The following is a 24,822-nucleotide window of genomic DNA, read 5'->3' on the forward strand; positions in this document are numbered from 1 at the left end:
ACTGTGTTTCTCAAAAAAAAAAAAAAAACCATTCAATCTGCTGCGCCATGTACAAGGACATATGCCTTCCATTGCTTCAGCATTCAACACAGTACCTTCAGGGAAATTCTTTTCATGAAGAATTCTTGCATAAAGAGAATTTGGTTCTTGTAGTGTATGCTTGGCTAGCATAGCAGATTGAAAACAGGAGATCATGAAACCCGATGCATTTTCTTTTTTCTTTTATCTTGCTGGCACCACCAATATCAACTAATCACTGCACTCACTTCATCACAAAAACTTTTTGTAAGGTCAAAACATGACATAGGTTAGGATCGTTCGAGCTACTGCCTTCACAAGTACCCCCTCCATCTACTTTTGATAGGCATATTATCAAATTTGAAAAATTTACTTTTGATAGGCATATTTCAATTCAACCACCTATGCTCTTAATGACTTTCTCGGATTTAATGCGTGACTCTCCATTCTTCCACAAAAGATTGGCTACATGGACATCGAGAAATGTAAATATTAATGAATCTCGCTTGTTTACGAGGAATAACTAGTAGCATGTTTAAATGAATGATAAGTAGAATTACTTATCCTTAATCATTGTGCCAAGATGAAATATAACTATCAAAAGTATATGGAGGGAGTATCTCCTTGCTTGCCTTTGGGAACATTTTTTTTCTTTCCACCCTTGAATTATTTTCCAGATTTTATCTTGGCAACATGCTAGCAGCTGGCTCATAATTTTTTTTAACTAAACGGATGACTTACACATACACAGACGCCACTGCACGGTTTGAGTTTGTAGACGAGTATTGCTATAGTGGTGTCCCCATTAATAACAAAACCAAAAAAAAAAAGTGCACTAAGATTGACACACAGAACATGATAGGTAAGCCGCATAATTTTTAGCCACTTTTGAATAAGCAAACTAGAAGCTGTCATTGGAATAAAAAGAAAACATAGTAGAATAGCAAACCCCTCATTGCTAAACTAGCTACTCTGAGTACATGGACATTATTAATAAACCTTATAAAGTTCAAAGTTCTATAACTTTCTTCTAGATCACTGCCACATATGATACTGCCACATATGATAGAATACTAGAAAGATTCATTATCTCCACCTCTATATGGCACCAAGAAATCATCAATTTCCTACATATTGGAAGGAGAGTACTTTCCATGGTTGTGATGTTGACTTGGGAATACCCCATACCAGCACATGGTACTTGCCAACCTTCTTATACTGATCTGCAATTTTCAGCACTAGAAAATAGTTGTTGCCGCTGCCTGCAGGCTGCATACTCACTGAAAGCACATCCACAAGTGTGATATCCTTGTTCTTCACCAGTTTGTGCATTAGCACTGCAAATCGCCCAATTTGCCAATACAACTCATCACGGTAGTTAGGGATTTGCACGTATCCTGGTGGCGTCCAAGATGGGAGAGTGAACGGTGGTGGTGACCAGCCCCAAGGTTGATAGGGTGGGGGTGTTGATTTGGGACTAGGAGGTGGTGGTGGATGGCTATTGCCGGGATAAGTTGGTGGTGTCATAGGAGGACTAAACTGCTGTGGTGGTGTTGTCATAGGTGGAGGGCTTGATGGAGTTACACTTGGGGGACTAGATGAAGGTGGTGATATGGTAGGTGGAGGGGTTGATGGAGGTGGTGAGGTGCTAGGTGGAGGACTCGATGAAGGTGGCGGCGGTGGCTGGCTGTATGATGGAGCTACCGTCGGGGGACTAGACGGAGGTGGTGATGTGGTGGGTGGAGGGCTCGATGGAGGTGGTGAGGTACTCGGTGGAGGACTTGATGAAGCTGGCGGTGGTGGCTGGCTATACGATGGAGCTACTGTTGGGGGACTTGTTGGAGGTGGTGATGTGGTGGGTGGAGGGCTCGACGGAGGTGGTGGCTGGTTGTATGATGGAGCTACCGTTGGGGCACTAGACGAAGGTGGTGGTGTGGTGGGTGGAGGGCTCGATGGAGGTGGTGAGTTGCTAGGTGGAGGACTCGAAGAAGGTGGCGGTGGTGGCTGCCTGTATGATGGAGCTACTGTTGGGGGACTTGATGGAGGTGGTGATGTAGTGGGTGGAGGGCTCGACGGAGGTGGTGGCTGGTTGTATGATGGAGCTACCGTCGGGGGACTAGACGAAGGTGGTGGTGTGGTGGGTGGAGGGCTCGATGGAGGCGGTGATGTGCTCGGTGGAGGACTCGACGAAGGTGGTGGTGGTGGTTGGTTGTATGATGGAGGTACTGTTGGGGGACTAGACGGAGGTGGTGGTGTGGTGGGTGGAGGGCTCGATGGAGGTGGTGAGGTGCTCGGAGGAGGACTCGATGAAGGTGGCGGTGGTGGCTGGCTGTACGACGGAGCTACTATCGAGGGACTTGATGGAGGTGGTGATGTGGTGGGTGGGGGGCTCAACGGAGGTGGTGGCTGGTTGTATGATGGAGCTACCGTCGGGGGACTAGACGAAGGTGGTGGTGTGGTGGATGGAGGGCTCGATGGAGGCGGTGAGGTGCTCGATGGAGGACTCGACGAAGGTGGCGGTGGTGGTTGGTTGTATGATGGAGGTACTGTTGGGGGACTAGACGGAGGTGGTGATGTGGTGGGTGGAGGGCTCAACGGAGGTGGTGGTGTGGTGGGTGGAGGGCTCGATGGAGGTGGTGAGGTGCTCGGTGGAGGACTCGATGAAGGTGGCGGTGGTGGCTGGCTATACGATGGAGCTACCGTCGGGGGACTAGACGAAGGTGGTGGTGTGGTGGGTGGAGGGCTCGATGGAGGTGGTGAGGTGCTCGGTGGAGGACTCGACGAAGGTGGTGGTGGTAGCTGGTTGTATGATGGTGGTACTGTCGGGGGACTAGATGGAGGTGGTGATGTGGTGGGTGGAGGGTTTGACGGAGGCGGTGGCTGGTTATATGATGGAGCTACCGCCGGGGGACTAGATGAAGGTGGTGGTGTGGAGGGTGGAGGGCTCGATGGAGGCGGTAAGGTGCTCGGTGGAGGACTCGACGAAGGTGGCGGTGGTGGCTGGTTGTATGATGGAGGTACTGTCGGGGGACTAGACGGAGGTGGTGATGTGGTGGGTGGAGGGCTCGATGGAGGTGGTGAGGTGCTCGGTGGAGGACTCGATGAAGGTGGCGGTGGTGGCTGGCTGTACGATGGAGCTACTGTCGGGGGACTTGATGGAGGTGGTGATGTGGTGGGTGGAGGGCTCGACGGAGGTGGCGGCTGGTTATATGATGGAGCTACCGTCGGGGGACTAGATGAAGGTGGTTGTGTGGAGGGTGGAGGGCTCGATAGAGGCGGTGAGGTGCTCGGTGGAGGACTCGATGAAGGTGGCGGTGGCGGTTGGCTATACGATGGAGCTACTGTCGGGGGACTTGATGGAGGTGGTGATGTGGTGGGTGGAGGGGTCGACGGAGGTGGTGGCTGGTTATATGATGGAGCTACCGTCGGGGGAGTAGATGAAGGTGGTTGTGTGGAGGGTGGAGAGCTCGATAGAGGCGGTGAGGTGCTCGGTGGAGGATTCGATGAAGGTGGCGGTGGCGGTTGGCTATACGATGGAGCTACTGTCGGGGGACTTGTTGGAGGTGGTGATCTGGTGGGTGGAGGGCTCGATGGAGGTGGTGGCTGGTTGTATGATGGAGCTACCGTCGGGGGACTTGTCGAAGGTGGTGGTGTGGTGGGTGGAGGGCTCGATGGAGGTGGTAAGGTGCTCGGTGGAGGACTCGATGAAGGTGACGGTGGTGGCTGAACGGCTGATGATGGAGCGACTGTTGGGGGACTTGATGGAGGTGGTGATGTGGTGGGTGGAGGGCTCAACGGTGGTGGTGAGGAGCTAGGTGGTGGGCTAGATGAAGGTGGCGGCGGCGACTGGTTGTATGATGGAGGTACTGTTGGCGGGCTATATGGAGGTGGTGAGGCTGTAGATGGAGTGCTTGATGGAGGTGGTGACGTGATGGGTGGAGGGCTTGATGGAGGTGGTGGCGGCGACTGGTTGTATGATGGAGCAACTGTTGGGGGACTAGATGGAGGTGGTGAGGTTGTTGGTGGAGAGCTCGATGACGGTGATGGTGGTGGCTGGTTGTATGATGGGGCCTCCGTTGGCGGACTAGGCAACGGTGGCGACGGAGGTGGACTGTTATCTTGGTACGGTGGAGATGCATTAGGTGGACTAGACTCCGATGGTGATGGCGGTGGCGACATGGTTGGAGGAGACGATGATGGTGGCGGCTCGTAAGAGGGAGGTGCCGGCGAATCATTCGACGGTGAAGGTGACGGCTCTCCACCACCTTCGCAATCTTCATTCTTTCCCGGCCCTTTACCATCGCCATGGGGGTCCGGACCTTTCCCCGGCTTAGGACAATGCGGGTTCTTCACCGGCCCAACCCCATTGTTGCCCTGGTCACCCTTCCCCTCATTACCCTTGCCATCGGCTAGGGATACATGGACACTGAGGGCTACTACGAGGAGGATGGGGAGAAGCACTACGAGCGTTCTCATGGTGAGAGAACGCCTACCGTAGGCAGCTACCACAACACAGGAGGTGAGTAGTTAGCTCCTTGTGATGAAGCATCAGCGGCACAATGCCATGTATTTATACTAGTTAGTTTAGCAAGTAGCTAGAGCAGAAAACCTAGCTAGGATTCGCCTCGATCAGTAGCTCGATCCAGATCATGGGAGCTGTGTCCTGCATCTGTTAGATTAATCCAAGGTCAGCTCTTACCAGTTACTGCATTATATTATCACTGTACTAGATTACATGCTCATGTCAGTGATAATTTGAGTTTCACTGGTATTAATTTGCGTTGACATTGATCAGCTTCTGCTAAATGCACGGTTCTCCGCGCACGTACGCGCATGGAGAGCATCTTGTCAGAGGAGGCATTGAGCCTTCTGCTAATTTGGAGTTGACTCCATCCAGAAGTAAACCTTGAACAAGATCTATCGATCTATACCTGGATTAATTAATTCTTAATGCTGCTGCTGCTGCTGCTTAATTGTGATGCAGCTAAGTACCATCGATCGTCACTGCATGATCATGATTCGATCGAGAGGTGACCTAGCTAATCGCCATTTTCAGAAATTAAAATAGGAAGTGACAGAGAAAATTAAGCAATATGTAATCTAAGCTATGAGAGTTGAACGAGTGTTGTTATATTATCGAGGTATATATATGTAGGATTGTACAATTTCCTTTCATCATAATATAATCATTTAACAGCAATTTGTGAACCTGTAGTTTTAAGTGTGAATTATTGAAGAAGAAAGTAGTTCTGCTGCTGCCGCGGCAGTAGCTTAATTGTAACATGCAGCTGGCCAGTACTATATCATTGCATGATCACCATTAATTGTATGATCACACGATTCGATCGAGATGACCTAGTTAATTATTAATCGAAATTAATTAACATGGAAACGCCATTTTTCAGAAATAAAAAGGAAGTGACAGAGAAATTAAGCCTGTGCGAGATCTATCAGAAAGAAAAATGCAATAACCTTAATTAGCTGTGAGAGGCAGAGAGCGTGTGATATCGTAAAATAGCATGAATCATTGCACGGGAAACGAGAATGGCCGGCCCCCTTGAAGAGGTCAAGTCGCCTCCATGTGGATGGTGGCAAGAATCACTTGGGCTTTGTAGCCATTTCTGCAGCTGAAATTATTATTATTATCATTACTATTATTATTACAGGATCTACATAGCTAATCGAACTGACTTTGTCAATGCTGACACTCACATAACATAATAGAGAGAATGCTTACTTTGTAACCATGCAGAGAGAGAAATTTAATTGGCAAGAAATGGCAAACGAGTTCGATTTGTGAAACCAGCAGGTGTGTCGGCAACCCATGCTGGTTGGGGTTGGATCACATGCTCTCTCCTGAATCTCTGATTAACCAATGCAAAGAGAGGTAGATGTGTGCAGTAACAACCACACACCGGTCGGTCTGTGAAAAAAAATAAAGTCCTCTTTCACAGTGCAATTGAAGCGAGATAAACTTGGTTCACAACAATGCCATGCCTAACTAAGCTGGAGTTGTTCCCAAATGTAAGCACGAGGTAGCTGGTGTGCTGGTGGCAGTGTTGTTCCCAAAAAAAAGAGTAATAATATTTTTAATCAAAGATAAATATATTATGAAAATTTATTCAATTATAAATTTAATAAAACTATGCTGGTGTTGTAAGTATTACTACTTTTTTCTACAGAATTAGTCAAACTTAGAGTAGTTTGACTTTGACCAAAATCAAAACGTCTTGTAATTGAAACGGCAAACGGAGAGAGTAATATCAAATGAGCGTGAGCGTGTCAAAAAATAAAAAACGGGACGACAAGATTAAAACCACACACATCTAAGTATTTAACACTACACTAGCAAATGCACATATAGATCATGAGACTTGAACCACTACTCTAGATTATTATTTTTTTAATGTAATCCACTACTCAAGAATTGATCAGCCTGGAATGACAGAAAACAAGCTTGTCTAGAAGAATGACATGAAATATGGTTTAAGACGTAGGTGAACAAGGTAACATGGTCGAAATTATAAGCAAGTTCATGTTAGTAAACCAGGAACCAAAAATTGTTTCAAGACTAATGATAGAAAGCTTTTCAAGCGTTCATGAAATATAAAAGAGAGCCACATTGGCTCAAGACTAATGGTAGTAAGCTTCTCAAGTCTTCTTCCAGAGTACCAGTCAAAAAAGAGAACATTGGTTTAAGACTCAATTACAAGGCAAAGCAATCGAGCAGCTAAACATTGAAACTTGCCAAATGCAATTCATCCAACTATTGCTGCCTCTTCTACCAATTAGCAGCAGATTCCTTCCTACACGCCCATGCAGTTCATGAATTGCTGCTTTGCAGATTATGCAATTATTCCAATTATTTACTATAGATAACTTGACCTATAACCTGTTGCCACAGCGCATCTTTAGTTCCTAAAGAGATTCTGACATTCCAAATGGAAGTACCATATTAATGTTACGCTAACAAATATCTAACGAAGTTCAAAACAAACAATTCAATCAAATATAATCATGACAATTACGCTAGAGAATACTTGTTGCCTGCCCTAGCATCATTAACATCACCATATCTGGCGCAATAACATATCACAAATCGAACCTCTTCCAACAAACTTACCAAGCAACAGCTGAAAAAAAAAACCATGCTTTGAAAAATATTGAACTTGTCTGAAGAAAATCTTGAAACCAAACCTTTGTCACTTAATAGAACACTTCACATATCAGCATCCACCAGTTACTTTGTGAAATTAGATGATTCCATGAGGCTCTAAAAACATATTGCGGCCTAAGCTTAAGATGATATAACCTTCAACAAAACAATAAGACAAATATAAAGAAACGAGGTTTCACAACAGATTACTGGATTGTTCGGCGGCAAGGTAAGAATTTGACCTGAATTTTACAAGAAAAACAGTGCAACAGGAATACCACAAAATCCCCATGATCCAAGTGTGACCTAAACTAATTTTCCTTTTACAACAGTGTCCACTAGCAAGAGGTCTTCCTTACCAGTTCAGTTAAATATATCATACGATAAAATATATTGCATTGAAGTCAGAAGATGTAAGAGCTACACAGATACTGAGAAACTTGAGCTATATAAGTTCATTGACTATCTGCACCTAGCTTTGAGCAACATTACTGATTTGTTGAGGATCCAGATTTTCAAACATAACAAAAATGATACTACCTCTGTCCCATAATAATTGTATTTCTAGGATTTGAATTTGTCCCAAAATAATTGTCACAATAGAGTAATGGTCCCATTAATCACTTCTCATTCAAATTTCTTCCTATTTTACCCTCAACTATCCTTCCACTCTTACGTATACATCATTTAATAAGTGGCATTATAGTCTTTCTTCTCAAATCTTAATATATGCTAAACAACCTAGAAATACAATTTATATGGGCCGGAGGTAGTACAATTGTAGCTCCATCTTTTTGTAGCAGAATCTTTTCTTCTCAGATGACATGAATAGACTTCAAAGAAAATCATTTTCTAACACAGATTTACCAACTGGGTGGTTTCTTTGTCACATCTCCTCTATTGAGGACAACTTATTTCCACTTTAAAAAAAAGAAAAGAAAATGATGCAAAACAAAGGAACTGCAAAGGGGAAAAAAAACATAAATGGGACAAGTATAGGCAAGCTTAACTCAAACTGTAGTTCCTCATCACATATGCAGGATCATAAACCAAATAACAACTAGATCATGGTTCAGCTACTAGAGGTCTCAGGATCCAACTTAAGTATTTTCCATAATAGCACCACCTATTCAAGAGTCAAGACCTCACTAAGAACTTGTGTTCCTACTAGATACCCAGCAGAAGATGCAACTAGCTGCCAACCAAGTGCCATTCAACCAAGCTCTCATTTCTCTCCTGTGCCTCCCCCTCCTTCCTCAACTCTGTATACTCGAGGGTACCCTTTCCTAAATCCTAACCCCTGCCAACAAACTATTGCAACTAAATGATGCTGCGGTAGAGGCGAATGATTCCACTTACTGTCAAGCGCAACCAATCACACCAAATGGTTTGCTTAATAATAGTAGACAACAAGGGCATATGTCAAGATGGTGTGTTATACTTGGTTTTGTACAGTAAGTCAGTAACTAGATAAGAAAAAATACATTAAAATTGTATTACCTTGCATAACTGTATATGCAAACAATCTGATCACTAGAAAAATGAGATTAAATAAAATAAGATGTGCATTACTGCATTCCATGATATAAAATCACCCGAGCATTTTCCTTGAGTTAAAAGCCCACTTGCAAACTACCTTGCTAACTCAAAAAACGCATGCATGTAAACACATGCTCACAAGGAAACATGGCTACGCACTGACCACCCAACAATCATACATCACTGAGTGTTGGCATCTCAATATAATGAAATGCCCATCAATGTAATGATGATCGATAAGGGTGGGTTGGCACTATAAGGTAAAATGAGTGTCATAAACACTTGTAGTGCAGATCTCCAGAAGCTGAAGCAGTGACAGGTTCTAAGCATAGCAATATGTCAAAAGTACAGAAACAAACATATACACAATTCTTCTCTAATTAAGCATAACAGGACAGTACATGACAAGCGGCTACCAATCGATCGTTTACATACTTTGCAGAAATTTTGGTAGCAGATGTAAACTGTAAGACAGTTGATGGCACGGTAGAAGCATGTCTTATGCAGCAAAAAGAAGAGAAACAAACTATCTGCATAAACATGTTTTGCAGCTACCATTAGTCTGTCCCTATGAAAGTAAGAGAGCAGTACCAGACTTCATCTAGTATTCATTTAATCATCCTGTTTTGTGTCCCAGTCTTTCATCTTCTTACTTCCCTTTGGTTTGGCAATAGGAGCATTCATGCCTGCCATTTTTGCATTGTACTTTGCTCGCAAGGGCCCATTTGTAGCCCACCTGAAAATTCATCAAAAAGTAAATCAGGATCATGTTTCCTTGTTGATACAAAAAAGGAAACCATAGGAAATAACTCAAAAAGAAATGCATTGAGCTGTAGCAACCAACAAGATAAGAAAGGCCAAAACTTGATCCCGTTTATATATCAAAAGAAGCTCAAAATCTTATAACAGGGTAAGTGGTCTTCTCATTGGGAGTATCTAAACGGTGATCTTTCTCTTTAGCCAACCAATATTTAATTGTTTAATGTGAAAAAACAACTACTAAATAATTGCAGATAAGACAACTTTTTCTTAAAAGCAATCTGAAGAAGATTTAACTAGCTGAATGATCAATATACCAGATTTAAAACAAAAATGTAGCAAGATAGGAGTACATACGGTGCATTCCAATCTGTAGTATCCTCATTAACAAGATGTGTCCACTTCGTTCTGCCACTCCGTCCGAAGTGCTTAACTTGCATAACCTTGGGCAAGATGCTTTTGTCCATCTTATCTTCACCAGTTGGTGCAGAGAAATCACGAGCATAAATATCATCTTTACCAGCTGATTGGATAACATCATCAGCACCTTCCTGGAAGAAGGCACCCTTGTGGTAATACTTCTGCATAAACTTCCACTTCTGCTTGTTCTCACGAAGTGGCTTAGGATTCTTTCGCTCCCATTCTCGCCGCTCCTCCTCGGTCATATTCCGCACCTTCTCAATCTCCTCCTTCTCCTTCAACCTTGCATCTCTTTCTTCCCTGTCCCTCTTGATTCTAGCTATTTCTCGATTCTTCCATGACTCATACTCCTCTGCTTCATTCAACTCATCATCTGTATCAACATCCTCAATGTTGGCCTCCTCATTGAGTGTCTTCTCAATATGCTCCTCCTTCCTGATTTCTTCCACCACAATCTGCCTAGTCTCGATTTTCCTAGCCTCCAGCCTCTTCTTGACTAGCTCCTCAAGCTGCCGCTCCTCCTCCTCCAGCCGCTCGCGCTCGGCAATGGTGTCCCGCTGTGACTTTGGTATGAAGACGGGCTTCACCATCGCCATGCCCGTCTGCTCATCCTCCGAGTCAGTCTCATACTCGGATTCCTCTGATTCCTCCTCCTCCTCTATGGGCTCCTCCTCCTGAGGAAGCAACTCCTCCTGCTCCCTCAAGAGCTGCCGCGCCCTTATCCTCCTCCTCCTCTCCTCCTGCGCCTCCTCATCGTCCTCCTCCTCCAGCTCAGCCTCCTGCCTCTCGTTCTCCTCATCCACGGTAGACACAATCTCGGCCTGCCGAATCCTCCGGTGATCCGCCCTCAGCTCCTCCTTGTTCTCCGCGCGGGTCTGCGCGAGGCGGCGGAGGCGGCGGTCATCCTTGAGGGGCGGCGCGTCGCCGTCCTCATCCTTGGGGAACGCCTTGTCGAGAGAAACCTTATTGGCAGTCCGGAGATCGGCGTCGTCTTCGCCGTCGTCGGCCCACTCGGGCGCCTTCCCGGGCCAGTACCGCTTCACCTTGGTCTGGCCAATCTTCCCGCGGAGCTTGTCGCGCACCGTGATGGCGGCGTCGCTAACCCCGGCCGCCACCGACATGGCTGCTTACCGCCCCCCCCCCCTCCTCACCCTCACCTATCCTCCTCCACCCCTGTCCGTTCCCTCGCTCAATCGAACACTGCAAACACGCAAAATCCAACATCAAGCCCCCATTTTCTATTGTCGAGAACTGCGATTAGTGCTATGATTAAGGCAATGATACGAAGCTCCCGGATCCAGAAGAGAAGCTAGGGTTAAAGCGAATTCGAGAAAAAGAAAAGGTAGGGTTAGGGTTAGCGCGAATCCGAGAGAAAGGTGTGGGGGTAGGAAGGTGTGTGTGTGTGTGTGAGAGAGAGAGAGGATGCGCGCACGGGCGCTCACCTGGCCGGCGAGGGTGCGGGCGGACGCCGGCGGCGGCGCAGGGCGGCGCGGCGCGGCGCGGCGGGCGAAGTCGCGGGGAGACGGGAGTGGAGGCCGAGGGGAAGGGGGCAGATCGACTATACTAGTAGGGTGGGCTTCCCGTAGGCCAAAGCGCGGCCCGGTCTGAATCGACAAAGGCCCACTACTGTAAACCGACTATGTCTCGAAAAGGAATACAATAAATCGTCATCAAATAAAATGGATTCAATTTGAGATTTAAATTTCTTAGTTTGTGTAATATAAGAGCATTCCTAGCCGATATGCTGTCACGTCCTCCATCCAGAAAATAGCGCACTCACGCGGGAAGAAAATCGCGCTCTAGAAGATAAGCCGTCGTTGACTTCAAGCTTATCGTGTTCGATGTCCGGGAGAGAGAACTCTCTTCATGCCATATTGCAACTTCTTGCGTTCGAACCGAGCTCCCACCTCGAGCCAAATTGATGGCTCGTCCATCTCCATTGTTGTTGACCGGATCTGGCATGTAGGGTGGAGTAGTGAAGGTGGAGACTAAAGGTAAGTGCACATCCTAATCTAGAGATGGGGCTGGCAAAGATAAGCCCACGCTGCACGCAGCTTCTCTGTCCTATCACCCATGCTGCCCACAGCTACTCTGTTCTCACCGCCCATGACTTCTCCGCCCTGCCACCCCACCGTTTGTAACTTCTCCCCACACGCATGTGTTTTTGTCCACTCTAACCCTCGCCGCCCTCCCTCTGTCGTCGACCCTCTTCTCAGTCCTCCTCCTTCGCCCTTCCTCTCATCCTTCCCTCCTCTGTAACTCTCTCCTCTTAGTAGGCATAGAAAAGTGAGGAAGATAAATATGCAAATATAGTACGATGTGATTTGGAGAATGTAATATGAATGATACGTTGGAATGAAGAGGGATATGAAGGATCAAATTTAGATGAGTTGCTGGCAATTTTCCCTTCTCCTTATGCTATTTGCAACTTTAGAACATATACTAGCTCATATTTCTTTGTCAATAATTTCAATTTTGATTACGATTCATTCGATAATAACCTTATTTGTTTGTGAACTTGGTGGATTACATGATTGGTCAGAAAAAGGAATTTCCTCTATAACATGATTCTTCATTTCTCGTTGGGCTTCTTTGGAACATTTTACATTAAGTAACTAGATGAAACCCAGCGCATTGTTGTGTGCACTTCTAGGTAACAATCAAACAAATAAGTGAGAATAATCTGCAATAACTATATTCAGTGGGTAATAAATAAGTTATAGTGGAGATTTATGGCAATCGTAGGGAATAATAACTGCACACAATATGAACGTTGAGATCAAGCATGGGAGAGATCTGACGGCTCTTCTTGCGGCTTCACGTATGTTGATCTTGTCGTTACAACTATATAGAAAGAAAAAAAAAATATATGTCATTGATCCTCTTTTCATGGGCTCTATATATTCTTCCTATGATTCCCAAGATACATAACTAATAGCATTTCTAAAACAAAATAAAATAATGCATCATATCTTACATCCTATTTACTACTTGGAACCAAAAACTTTGACATGCATTGAGACACATCATCTAGAAAATAGTAGCCTTTCGATCATACTCATGCTTTGATCTCAACCATTCATGTCGTGTGCATTTACAATTCACTTGGTATAGTTATTGCTATAGACCTCAATGTGTATTGAACCATTTCAACTAGAGAAGAAATAGCCATTGGATTCCTAGCATGTATATTACATAAGCATTCATGTTTCAAGTACAATTGGAATTCCATATCAACTTTGTAGAGCTTAAGATATTATCATTTTAGGTATTATGAGTACATAGGATTTACAAAAAAAAATTCTTTCAATTTTCTTCAAAGTGTTTACAAATTCCGTGCTACAATAATGTGCGGGATATCTACTAATATACTTATAAAGTTAATCCCCACTAAATGTAGTTAACAATAATTGTCTCTTCTCTTATGAAACCACATCACTTCAATTCTTTTTAGCCTTTGGATGATTGATCAAGGTGCAAATTACCTCTTTTCGCAAAAGCCACACCATAGATTTGAAGTAATTATTCTGTTTGGATATTGACCAAAGGTGCAAGATATGAAAACCACATGAATGAAATCATATAACAAGAAGGAATTATGCAACTCATATATAGTACTATTTTATCATGCAAATTTCCAGCAGCAATGCATGAGATTTTTGTCAACGTTTTAGATCATGACTATGGTACTTGCATGGTATGAGGATCATTGGTACCAGGGTATATGCGAGATTGAGGTAAAAGAGGTAGAGACAAGGATTTTTATACAGGTTCGGGCCCCTTCACATGAAGGTAATAACCCTACTCCGGTTGGCCGAAGCCGGTATTGCTCTTATTCATCAAAATCACATAAGTACAATATTTGGGATAACCTATCTAGTCGTCGTCGACTTGGTGACATGGAACACCAACACGTAGTCAACGACAGGGTAGTCTTCCTCCTTGAATATGTACTCGGCGAGATCAGAGATAGCACTAGATCCCTCTTGTCGACCTTTGATGGCACCAAATTGGGTCTGTCTAGGCTGATCTGATATCGATGTCTGGCGGCGTGTATTGGTGTCTATTCTGACTGAGCTTGTTGGTTTGTCTGGGGTTGTCCTCCCTTCCCTAGGGGGCCGGGTCTTGTATTTATACCCATAAATGTCCCCTTGTCCAAGTAGAACTAGGGAGATAAGTATGATACAATCCGAGTAGTCCTTGTAGTTTTCATGTAGAACTTTGCTTGCCCTTCCTTATCCGGAACTCCTTTTATATACAAGGTATGATTCCATATAGGACTTGGTATATGGTGGGCCCTATCGTGCTTAATCGACTACTATTAGGTATGTGCTATCCATAACCCTGATAAATTTCCTTTAGCAAAGAATGATAACTAGAACAATGAGAATTATAGTCGTCATCGTAAATATAGTGATTTGAACATAGGGCTAGGTATTTGGACAATAGTTTCACATTGAACGGCATAGCAATCCATTTCAGTTAACATATAAGTTTGCACAAATTCGCATGCTGGACCAGGGTAATTTAGAAGGGGTTGTATTGATGTTGTTATGGCCTTATGAGGTGCTATGGAGTAAATAAAAATAGAGATAGGAACTTCTGCTAACTAAAGTTGTAGGGTGAATGAACTAGTTACACTGTTCTAAAAAAAAAGAACTAGTTACACTGCATAGATATGATTTGGGTTGCTAATTTGTGGATTTGGTGAAATGTTGCTTGCCCTAGCCCAATTAGCAAGACTTTGCAAATTTATGTGGTCTTGAGTGAAAAGGATGGCTAAGCCCTATAGTCCAATGCGGAACTATGGTCAAAATATCTCACACTTGTAAAAACTAAGCACCACCACAAAAACCTAGCACTGTTGCCACCACCCTCTGTTCACTCCCCCTCTTCCTCTCTGGCAAGATGCTGGTAAGGAGGGGGAGGGCATCTATCGCTCTAGCAGAACTAGTAGTTGCTTATGTTTCAACATAAATAAAGTTTCTAGTAGTTGCTTATGTTTCAACCCAAATAAAGTTTCTATCTTTCCTCATCTTCTTCAATGGTAATGGTGATGGTGAAATCTTCTAGTGTTGGTTCCCAGGCCATCTTGCTTCGGTGGTTTCATCTATAGGCGAGCTTAGCTATGGGATTTGTGTCCATGGCATCATCGTCCTTGTCTCAAAGGAGTTGATAGCGATGTTCCTTCTAATAACGGTCCTTTGGCTCTCTCTCTTGCTCACTAGTAGTCTATCTGGCACTAGTAAAGAGCCAGTGGGGCTCACCTGGCTCTCTCTGTCCCCACCTTAGTTCAGGATGGCATGCCACGTGATATGTCCTGGGTCAACTAGGGGCTAGCCTTGGAACGTCCTCGATCACAGCCACACGTCAACCCTCTACTAGTGGTGTTGTGGTAGGCTGGGATCCACGCAGGTCTCCACATGTCTTTTTTTCCGGTCAAGAGCCATGCAGATGGTACCTGCTCGGGAAAAGCCGCATGGTTGGTTTTGACACACCTAGGTGACCCAGTTGGTTTGTGTCTTGATCTCATTTGACACATGATCCTCATATACTTCTCCTAGTGGGCCAAGGAAGCAAACTCAATGGCTTGGTTCCCATCCCACGTGCTATCAACGATGTGGGACCCTATATTTGGGACGCTGATAAGGGTTTTTTTTATCATAGTTTATTTCTCATCATTAGCTTTTGAATTAAAAAAAACACAAAAACAACATTTTTTTATTTGTAAATTATTATTGTTGCTAATTAATATGTTGTTTTACAGCAATTGTAGGACAAATGATCTAGCAGCCCTATATATAATCAAGCTACGAAGTCTTTCCTAGGTCAAAAGAGAAATAACGTTTTTTTTAGAGAAGGGCACTACATCCAACCGGATATATATAACCATTTAAATTGAAAATTTAGCCCCGCAAACGACTCAATCTGAAATTCAGTCCTATAAAGATTTGAACTCACGATGTTGGAGTGCTACTCAGGTCACTGCGAAAGAGAAAAAACACACAGAAATATAAATATTAGTAATCAATTGAGGGAACATTTGATTTGTCTTAGAGGAAGGAGGAGTACTCGACTCCATGCCCTCTCCTCGAACGTTCGTTCGTTCGAAATGATTCTTGCCGGGGCGCCAGATGTCCCCAAACGTTCGAAAAAACGAATCATGCCGGCCGCGCGCGGCCAGGGTGCGCACGCAGCTTGCCATGATGCCCAAGACGTCCACCACAAGTATTCCCAGGAATGGATGTCAGGCACGTTGCCAAAGTGCGTGCGACCCCTGCAAACTTATTTCTGTCGGTTTAATCTCTCTCGCAGCTACAGAAGATATCCCCGGTTAACAGCTAGCTATAGCTTTGCTTCCCTCGATCCCTGAACCCCTCTCATCATTCCACACGCCTCCTACGTGCTTGCATGACCACTTGGAGAAATTAACCATCGATTTAATTTGACTGTTGATCATAATAATATATCATAATCTGGAAAACGAAATTATTTAATTCGTTTCAAACCGCTATATAAATGTCCCAAATCTATCAGTGCTTCAACACACACATCTCAGGAAGGTAGCTAGCTAGAAGCAATCATTCATATAGATCGAGTTGTTAGCCATGGCGGCGAAGCTGCAGGGAGGAGGAGGAGGAGCGGCGGTGATGGCGGTGGTGGTGGTGGCGATGGTCGCCGGCGCGGCGTCCGGCGGCAACTTCTACGAGGAGTGCGACGCGACGTGGGAGCCGCAGAACTGCTGGTCGTCGGACAACGGCAAGAGCCTGTCGCTGGCGCTGGTCAGCAACTCCTCCGGCTCCATGATCCGCTCCAAGCGGCAGTTCGTCTACGGCTCCGTCTCCACCTCCGTCCAGCTCGTCCCCGGCAACTCCGCCGGCACCGTCACCACCTTCTACGTACGCCATTGATCACCCCCATCGATCGATCGATTATATATATATCTCATCTTCGATCTGCATCCATTTCCTTCCGCCGATCGATCGATCGATTGATTGATTGGTACACGATTTTGTGCGTGCGTGTGTGATGGATCGATGCAGACGTCGTCGCTGGGTGACAAGCACGACGAGATCGACTTCGAGTTCCTGGGCAACGAGACCGGACAACCCTACACCATCCACACCAACGTCTACGCCAACGGCGTCGGCGACAAGGAGATGCAGTTCAAGCCGTGGTTCGACCCCACCGACGGCTCCCACAACTACACCATCTCCTGGACCCCCTGCAGGATCGTGTAAGCGCACACACACACGCTCACCTACATTCAGGCAGAGGCGGAGCCAGGTGTGGGGCAGCTTGGGCCCAGGCCCCACACCTGGCAGAAAAAATACCAAGGAATTTACTAATTTTTTTATTAAAATTCGTTTAAGAAGTTCATACTCTAGTGATTAAGCCCCACTCTTGACATAATCCTGGCTCCGCCCCTGCATTCAGGTTTTGCAATTTCGCTTTCGGCAAAAATTTCGGTCATTTCAATAGAACCGAAATTTCCATATTTTTTGACCAAAATTTTCTGAAATTTTAACACAATTTAACTGAATTTAACTAAATTTCGTCTAAATTCAAAAAAAAATGAAAAAAACCGAAAGTTTCAGTCGAGATATTGACTTGCCAAAGGGGGGGGTCCGAAATTACCGAAATTTCAATCACTGCCTATATTGTGAAACTGGTCGGTACAAGCAACTTAATAACGGTAACAATTAATGCAGGTGGTACATCGATGGGATGCCCATCAGGGTGTTCCGCAACTACCAGAGCAGCAACGGCGTGGCGTTCCCGACGTGGCAGCCGATGTACGCCTACTCGAGCATATGGGCGGCGGAGGACTGGGCCACGCAGAAGGGGAGGGTCAAGACGGACTGGAGCAAGGCGCCGTTCGTCGCCAACTACCACGGCATCGACCTCGACGTCTGCGAGTGCTACGGCGGCGACTGCGTGTACGGCTGCGCCGCCGCGTTCAACCAGGGCGGCGGCTGCGCCGGCCAGCAGCTCACCGGCGACGAGATGGGGCAGATGAAGTGGGTGCAGGACAACTTCAGGATCTACGACTACTGCGTCGACTACAAGCGGTTCAACGGCCAGATGGCGCCGGAGTGCAGCCTGCCACAATACTGAGTGCTGAAGGATCGATATTGCAATTGCAAAGTTTTTGCTATATGTGCAATCATCTTTTGAGAGATGTTCCATTTTTTGCTACAGTTTCCTCTCCTTTTTTTTTATATTAAGGGTTTGTGTCTTTGATCGGTGGTTATATATCTGAATCCAATAAGTTTTTGATCGAGCTCTTTTTTTTGTATTCTTTTATTTTGTTTTGATGCTTGTAATTAAATTATATTTTTTTGGCATGTATATGTGCATGCCATGGTATATATATAAACTATATGTTTGTCTGCAATACAGTTACATATTATCTAAAAGAATTACATATCAATGTATCATTTTATTACATTTTGGATGCTATATGAGCTAGAGTTACCCTCTCAATCATGTAGTGGTGTTTGTGCGTCCACCTCTAGCTACCATGTAATTAATAAAAATCATATCTAATTTTTACATTCTCTCTATGTGTGTAAGTGTGGGCATATGCATTTGTAGTGTATTTTAGATATTTGCCCTTTAATTAACGAGCTAAAATTTACCATGCTCTTTATGCAAAATTAAAGCCCACAGTCATCAGTCATATTTTTCTCGATAGTATATTAAAGACTCAAAACAGTATGTTACTACCTTCTAATGATGTCTGATGGAGCCACAGTGACAAAATATGATCATCATTATTCATTAGTAGTACTTCTCGTCTACATTTTAAACAAAGTCATATGGCCCAACGACCTATCTGTTCGTAGGACAACCATGAACTGTGCGTGCCCCCCGCAATTTAGGATTGGATGTATAGAAAATCTTTCATACTAGTTTTGATCACTCTGCTCAAGAGCACCAGTAATGCCATTCACCGCTTAAAAACCATTTTTCATCGTACCAACCTTTTTTTTACTGGGAGGATTAAAAAAAGTCAGGCTTGTAAAATGCATTGAAAGGATTCTAGTAACGAACTGCTAGCAAAAATCAATTTTCACCGGTGGTGAATTTAGAGGTCCCCTGAAGTCGCCGTTAGCGTAAATCAATTTTCAGTAGCGGCTGATAAAGAGCACCCAACTAAGTTCCTCTCACCCTGGACCCTCCCTACTCCCTCCAGCCTCCCTACCTCTACTGCACGTGACGATAGCACCAACGACGGCGACGATTGCAACGGTGACAACTGCAACAAGATCAAGAGAAGCGAATTTGACGCCAATGGGCTCAGGAGGGGTAGATCCATTGCTGGTAATCTCGGGAGTTGCAGTTCGCCGCCTAGTCCTCTGTTGTCATAAAGAGGAGGGGGCGATGGTGCTCGAGAACAATGGAGGAGTTGAATCCGGAGCTTGTCATATGGAGGTGTTGCCGACGGGTGTGCACAGCCTCCTCGTGCCCTTCCTCTCTCCCTCTCCACCTCCCAGTCCTAGATACAGACGAGCTTCTCCTATGGGATAAGGGGAGGGAACAATGATGATGGAGGGAGAGGCCTCCAACTCCAGATCCAGTGGCACCGACCATTCCTCTCTCGAATCCACATAGTCCGTTGGCTTTCGTACCTGTTCGGTGATGGTGACGATCGCAGCTTGGTGATGGGACGATGCCCACAGATCGGTGACTGCAGCAGCGACCTCCACGGCTCCACCCCTGCTAGGCTGCCTCCTCTTCTCTCTAATCTTTCTCGTACATCTGGGTCGAAATTGTGAATGGATTTTCTCCATTTTTTATTGATTATGGAATATCGTGATGAATTGTTCTCCCCATATTTGCTTGATTTGTGTTTGATACATGGAAATTGTGGATTCAGTCATGTGGGCATTTTTAAACGATACTATTGATCAAACGCATGCAACTTAAAGCGAAAAAAAAACCAACAATTATTTTTCAATGGGCGGAGTATATTTGTTAGTTTCTGTGTTTCTTTACTATCCTTTAGTCATTTAGGATTTCTACTACGTCAGTTTGAGAACGTAGGGAGTATGAAGTTTAGTAGAGGTGAAAATTCAGGAGGCCGGCTAGTAGAATTGTTGAAAGTGAATTTCAGGAAACCCCATGTTTTTTTTTCAGTTACAGAAAACATTAGCAACACCACATTACATATATGATGACATTTGACAAATTGCTACCTAAATACATAAGATCTACCATGTACATCACAAATGGCATTTGCCATAGCTCAGCTAAGTACAATTATAAAAGAAGGCGATTTGGTTATACTACGTGATCTAAGCAGTAGTAGAGGATTAGTATTAAATCGCTGAAATTAACAAGTTTAGTTTGACCTATAAGCATATCTCACAACAAAGATCCTGCATACAGTTTTTATGGTACTTATACAAAACAGGGGCAACAACCGTTCATAAGATCATGATGGTGACAACCAATTAATTACTACTCCTGATAGTAGCTAAAATAACATGCAGGCATGTAAACTCAGGTTTATATATATGTCTCTTTTGAACGAGACAGCCAACAACTCCAATCTGATTCATGTACCAATGGGCAGAGTGCCAATTGGAAACAGGCAGCTCAATTCAAGCATGCAGAGCACTAACCATGTCAAAACCAGATACTGACTGACTAGTTTAATTAAGAGGAACAAATCAAGACGCGTTTGCAAAACCAGGAGAAGATTGTACACAAAAGCATAATGCAGCTGGCAGCACTATGTACAAGTGTACATCGTGAAGAGAATTAACAATTATCTATAGCATCATGGGAGCCAAAAATCTTCTGTTGATTTTGACCGGGAATGATCAGCATGCACGCAGAGAAACATAGATTAATTCAGAGAGTTTCAGGGTTGGATAACAGTGTGTATATAAGCCCCCTGTCTCCCTCTGAATTTTTCATCCTGTTTTCTCATCAGCATTTCTCTCTCAACCTGTGACACTTTGTCTGAACTTTTTTTGCTCGAGCTTTTCTGCAACGAGAGGAGGACGACGACGACGATGGGGAGGTTGAGCTTGCTTCTCGTGGTTTTCACGGCGGCGGCGGCGGTGGTTGGGCTCGCCGGAGCCAGCTTCCGCGACGAGTGTGACATCCCGTGGGAGCCCCAGAACGCCAGGTTCACCGACGACGGCAATGGCCTCTCGCTCTCCCTCGTCAGCAACTACTCAGGTCACGTACACAAAACCTTTTTCAGATAGTTTAATTTATTCTGACGAATTACCTTCAATTGAAATTCGAGATTGATCAGCTGAAGCAAATAATTAGGCGTGAAATTTTTTTTGATACTATTATACCTGCTGCGATCGGCGATTAATTTCTTAATTTGTTACATAATTGTGCAGGCTGCATGCTGCGGACAAAGAAGCAGTTCATCTTCGGGAGCGTCTCCACTCTTATCCAACTTGTCCCCGGCAATTCGGCCGGCACCGTCACCACATACTACGTGCGTGGGCGTGTCCTTCATTGATCGACTTGTTCTTTCTCCATCGCAAAAATTAACCAATTGTTTTTTTCCCATTAGCTGTATGTTTTCTATCGATAATCGAATTCAATCAGTCAATACATAAGTGCATCAGGGCATCGTACGTAAGGACTAAGGACTCAATTAATTACTCCGTTAGAGAAACTATCTTTTATCCAGGCCCCAAAACATAATATCTCGGTTAAATTAAGAACCGATATTAAAGATGCTTTAGCACCGGTTCTAAAAGTTCAAATATCTAAAAACATCTTTAGTCCAAGTTCTTTCAATCGGTAGTAAAGATTCTCGATTTACAGCTGGTCTCAACCGGTACTAAAGAGGGGGTTTTTAACTGGTATTAAAGATCGTTTCTCCAGTAGTGATATGATTTTGATTATATGCATTTCAGACATCGTCGGTCGGAGACAACCACGACGAGATCGACTTTGAGTTCTTAGGCAACGAGACCGGCCAACCCTACACCATCCACACCAACATCTATGCCAATGGCGTCGGCGACAAGGAGATGCAGTTCAAGCCGTGGTTCAACCCCACCGATGGCTACCACAACTACACCGTCTCCTGGACCGCTTGCATGATTGTGTATGCACACAAGCTAGATTTTAATCTTTGTCTGGTTGTTGCATCAAACTCAAATAATGGTCGTGATCTGGATGAGATGCAGGTGGTACATCGACGGGACACCCATCCGAGTGTTCCGCAACTATGAAAAAAGCAACGGTGTGGCGTTCCCAATGAAGCGGCCGATGTATGGGTACTCGAGCATATGGGCGGCGGAGGATTGGGCAACACAGGGTGGCCGTGTGAAGGCTGACTGGTCCAAGGCACCTTTTGTCGCGAACTACCATGGCCTCAACATCAATGTATGCGAGTGCTCTACTACCTCTGGTGGAGGCAACAGTTGTGCTGCAAAATGTGCTTCAACCTATAATAGCAAGTCATCAGTATGCCAGTTGAGTGATTCAGAGCTCGCACGGATGCGGAAAGTGCAGGATGAGTATAGGATCTACAACTATTGCGTTGATCCCAAGAGATACAACGGATCTGTACCAGTCGAGTGTAGCCTACCACAATAGTTTACCAGCTGCTATGAGTATGGATATTTTTTATGAGTTTTGAGATTTATTTGATGATTTTTTTTCTATTCGTAAATCTTACATTATTTGCTCTTAAAACAACTTGTACTTGTATACTTACATATGTTATAGCATACGCAATTACAAATACATAAGCAGTTTGTTTATGTGCTACTCTAGATTTATGTTGTTTTCATATTTGTCTTTCAGAAATTTCTTTTATATGCACCAAGAAGAAAAGGCTATCCTGATTGGTGGAGCACCTATTTTTTATTTTTTAAAAAAAGAGTTACCCGATCCCTATGTAACTAAAAAAGAAATTGAATCCCTTATGTGCTATCAAGTTGAAAGTTAATTATGTTAGGCTATTGTCATCAGCTCAATTATGCACTACGATAAGTCTAAATCTTATCATGATTTTGACAAAAAAAAATGCTACCCCTATAAAGTACATGTCATTTTCTTGTTTCTTCCTTTTCCCACGTCCTTCCCATTCTCTCTTGATCACTAGATAATATAGGTCACTCGTCCTTTGCTCTCACAATCACTTCTCTTTTATCTATGATATTTAGTGCCCCAACTCTTAGAGCATCAAATTCGTCACCTCTATTTGGCATCTTTTCACAAACGAGGACACTATTATACATTGCTGGCAACAATTGGTAAAAAGCTTGTGAGTTGCAATGGGTATGCAGAACGAGAGTCTTGGGCAAGCCAAGGCAACTTCGATGACAATGTTGGTGTTTGACATCATTTTAGTAAGTTAATTTACTTGTGTAAGCAATGTGTATCATGAAGCCAATACTTACAGGACAAAAGAGGATGGCCGTAACTATGACAACCAATAGAATGAGAGGAGGGGTGTGTGATTCATATTTGGAGGTGAGAAAATAAATGGGAGGTATATATTGAGATGGCGATACTACCGCAAGCGATACAAATATTAGCGAGAGGAGGGAAGGAAGTGATTGGCCAGACATACAAGACTAAGGGTGTGTTCTTTACCTTCTTTTCCCACTTCTTTTCTCTCGTTTTCCCCACACACACTTCTGAAATTGCTAAACGGTGCATTCTTTGAAAAAAATTATATAGGGAAGTTACTTTTAAAAAAAAATATTAATCTATTTTAAAGTTTATTTTAGCTAATACTTAATTAATCTTGTGGTAGTGGATTGCTCTGTTTTATGCGTGGGGAGGTGAAGTTCCTAACACTTCCACCTCCAAATATGGCCTAATGTGTATTGTAGGTAGCTATATGGATCATCTTAGCATGTCAAGAAAAAAAGGGCAAAGGGATATTTTTGTTATCCCACTTATCAATGTCCTCTTGTTACCACGAATGGAAATAATATAGGTCTTGGAATGGCTCAATGATATAAAAGAAACTCTCCTTTTTTAAAAAAAGAAATTTCTATATTATCAGCTATAGTGTCAATGGCCATTATACAAAATACCATTTTGTATACCATTTTCCCGCCTAAAGTGATCTAATTGATGGGCCAGTCTACTCAAAGCAATTTAGTTTCATAACTCTTTCTTCTAAATACATGTTCAATATATATCTAGAAATAGTCAAAGCTCTTTTATAAATATACTCGGGCCTATATGGTTGTTGCCTAATATTATCACAACTCAACTTGTCATAAGTGTGACCAACAATTTGTTAGCCACAAGTATAACAATATTTGGCTAGAAAAATAAGTGTATGACATGCAAGCTCATGGAGGAAAGTGTGGCTTGCCACAATTAAAACAAACAAACAAACAAACACTAAGCTAATAAACCGTGACATGCCTAACATGTGATGTGGTAATATGTGGCATTCAACTAAACAACACAACTTCCTAATTTATATTTTCTCGTTTTCCACACGTGCACTTCCCAAACTACTAAATGGTACATTTTCTTAAAAGCTTTCTATAGAAAAGTTGCTTTAAAGAATCATACATAATCCATTTTTCAAGTTTAAGTAGTCATGTGCTAATCCGTCGTTCCGTTTTATGTATAGGAGAGAAAGGGTTCCCAACCCTCAACGTTGAATGCAACCTAAGTAATTGATTTAGATTTCTACCAGAAGGAGGCACTTTATGTAGTAAAGAGTTTTTTATATATTAAAGAGAATTTTACTTTAAATTTGTAGTTGGCCATGTGTTTGGTCATAAATAATTTTAACACTATTAAATTTATTTTCCTACCTTTTTTAAAATCAGCAGATAGCTGTTCAAAAATTTGATTTGAATATTGAAAATAATATCGCATGCCATTTCATGTGTTTTTTGAATTAAATTAATTCCCGTAAAATTTGTTTAACATGGTTTAGGCTAGCCTTGGAATAAAAACTCAAA

The 24,822-nt window shown here is 43.6% G+C and overlaps 4 protein-coding genes across 5 annotated transcripts; 2 read left to right on the forward strand and 2 right to left on the reverse strand.

The window, feature by feature from the left end:
- Positions 1-880: 880 nt before the first annotated feature.
- LOC136355030 (proline-rich extensin-like protein EPR1) lies at positions 881-4,570 on the reverse strand. Its single transcript, XM_066307101.1, has one exon. The coding sequence runs from the start codon at positions 4,492-4,494 to the stop codon at positions 1,138-1,140; it is 3,357 nt and encodes a 1,118-aa protein (XP_066163198.1). The 5' UTR covers positions 4,495-4,570; the 3' UTR covers positions 881-1,137.
- A 4,505-nt stretch (positions 4,571-9,075) lies between these two features.
- Positions 9,076-11,429, reverse strand: LOC4329017 (uncharacterized). 2 transcript variants are annotated; one of them, XM_066308077.1, is made up of 3 exons: positions 11,335-11,429; positions 9,830-11,092; positions 9,076-9,449 (listed from the first exon to the last, which is right to left on the reverse strand). In XM_066308077.1, the coding sequence occupies exons 2-3, from the start codon at positions 11,011-11,013 to the stop codon at positions 9,326-9,328; spliced, it is 1,308 nt and encodes a 435-aa protein (XP_066164174.1). In that variant the 5' UTR covers positions 11,014-11,092; positions 11,335-11,429; the 3' UTR covers positions 9,076-9,325. The 2 variants fall into 2 exon arrangements, with proteins under 2 accessions (XP_066164174.1, XP_015626326.1); XM_015770840.3 differs by having other exon boundaries at positions 9,830-11,201.
- Positions 11,430-16,441: 5,012 nt separating this feature from the next.
- Positions 16,442-18,290, forward strand: LOC4329018 (probable xyloglucan endotransglucosylase/hydrolase protein 26). Its single transcript, XM_015768670.3, has 3 exons — positions 16,442-16,791; positions 16,936-17,129; positions 17,605-18,290. Exons 1-3 carry the CDS (start codon positions 16,501-16,503, stop codon positions 18,008-18,010), a joined length of 891 nt encoding a protein of 296 aa, XP_015624156.1. The 5' UTR covers positions 16,442-16,500; the 3' UTR covers positions 18,011-18,290.
- A 2,535-nt stretch (positions 18,291-20,825) lies between these two features.
- Positions 20,826-22,538, forward strand: LOC4329019 (probable xyloglucan endotransglucosylase/hydrolase protein 26). Its single transcript, XM_015769254.2, has 4 exons — positions 20,826-21,088; positions 21,262-21,362; positions 21,790-21,983; positions 22,066-22,538. The coding sequence occupies exons 1-4, from the start codon at positions 20,920-20,922 to the stop codon at positions 22,475-22,477; spliced, it is 876 nt and encodes a 291-aa protein (XP_015624740.1). The 5' UTR covers positions 20,826-20,919; the 3' UTR covers positions 22,478-22,538.
- Positions 22,539-24,822: the final 2,284 nt, after the last annotated feature.

Source organism: Oryza sativa, chromosome 2 (genome assembly GCF_034140825.1).
Source record: "Oryza sativa Japonica Group chromosome 2, ASM3414082v1".
Classification (NCBI taxonomy): Eukaryota; Viridiplantae; Streptophyta; class Magnoliopsida; order Poales; family Poaceae; genus Oryza; species Oryza sativa.

Coding starts and splice junctions, on each gene's coding strand:
- LOC136355030 (XM_066307101.1), bottom strand. CDS start 4,494: ATGAGAACGCTCGTAGTGCTTCTCCCCATCCTCCTCGTAGTAGCCCTC.
- LOC4329017 (XM_066308077.1), bottom strand. CDS start 11,013: ATGTCGGTGGCGGCCGGGGTTAGCGACGCCGCCATCACGGTGCGCGAC. Junction 9,450..9,829: donor ACTACAGATTGGAATGCACC/GTATGTACTCCT, acceptor ATGAATTTTCAG/GTGGGCTACAAATGGGCCCT.
- LOC4329018 (XM_015768670.3), top strand. CDS start 16,501: ATGGCGGCGAAGCTGCAGGGAGGAGGAGGAGGAGCGGCGGTGATGGCG. Junction 16,792..16,935: donor GCACCGTCACCACCTTCTAC/GTACGCCATTGA, acceptor GGATCGATGCAG/ACGTCGTCGCTGGGTGACAA. Junction 17,130..17,604: donor TGGACCCCCTGCAGGATCGT/GTAAGCGCACAC, acceptor CAATTAATGCAG/GTGGTACATCGATGGGATGC.
- LOC4329019 (XM_015769254.2), top strand. CDS start 20,920: ATGGGGAGGTTGAGCTTGCTTCTCGTGGTTTTCACGGCGGCGGCGGCG. Junction 21,363..21,789: donor GCACCGTCACCACATACTAC/GTGCGTGGGCGT, acceptor TATGCATTTCAG/ACATCGTCGGTCGGAGACAA. Junction 21,984..22,065: donor TGGACCGCTTGCATGATTGT/GTATGCACACAA, acceptor GATGAGATGCAG/GTGGTACATCGACGGGACAC.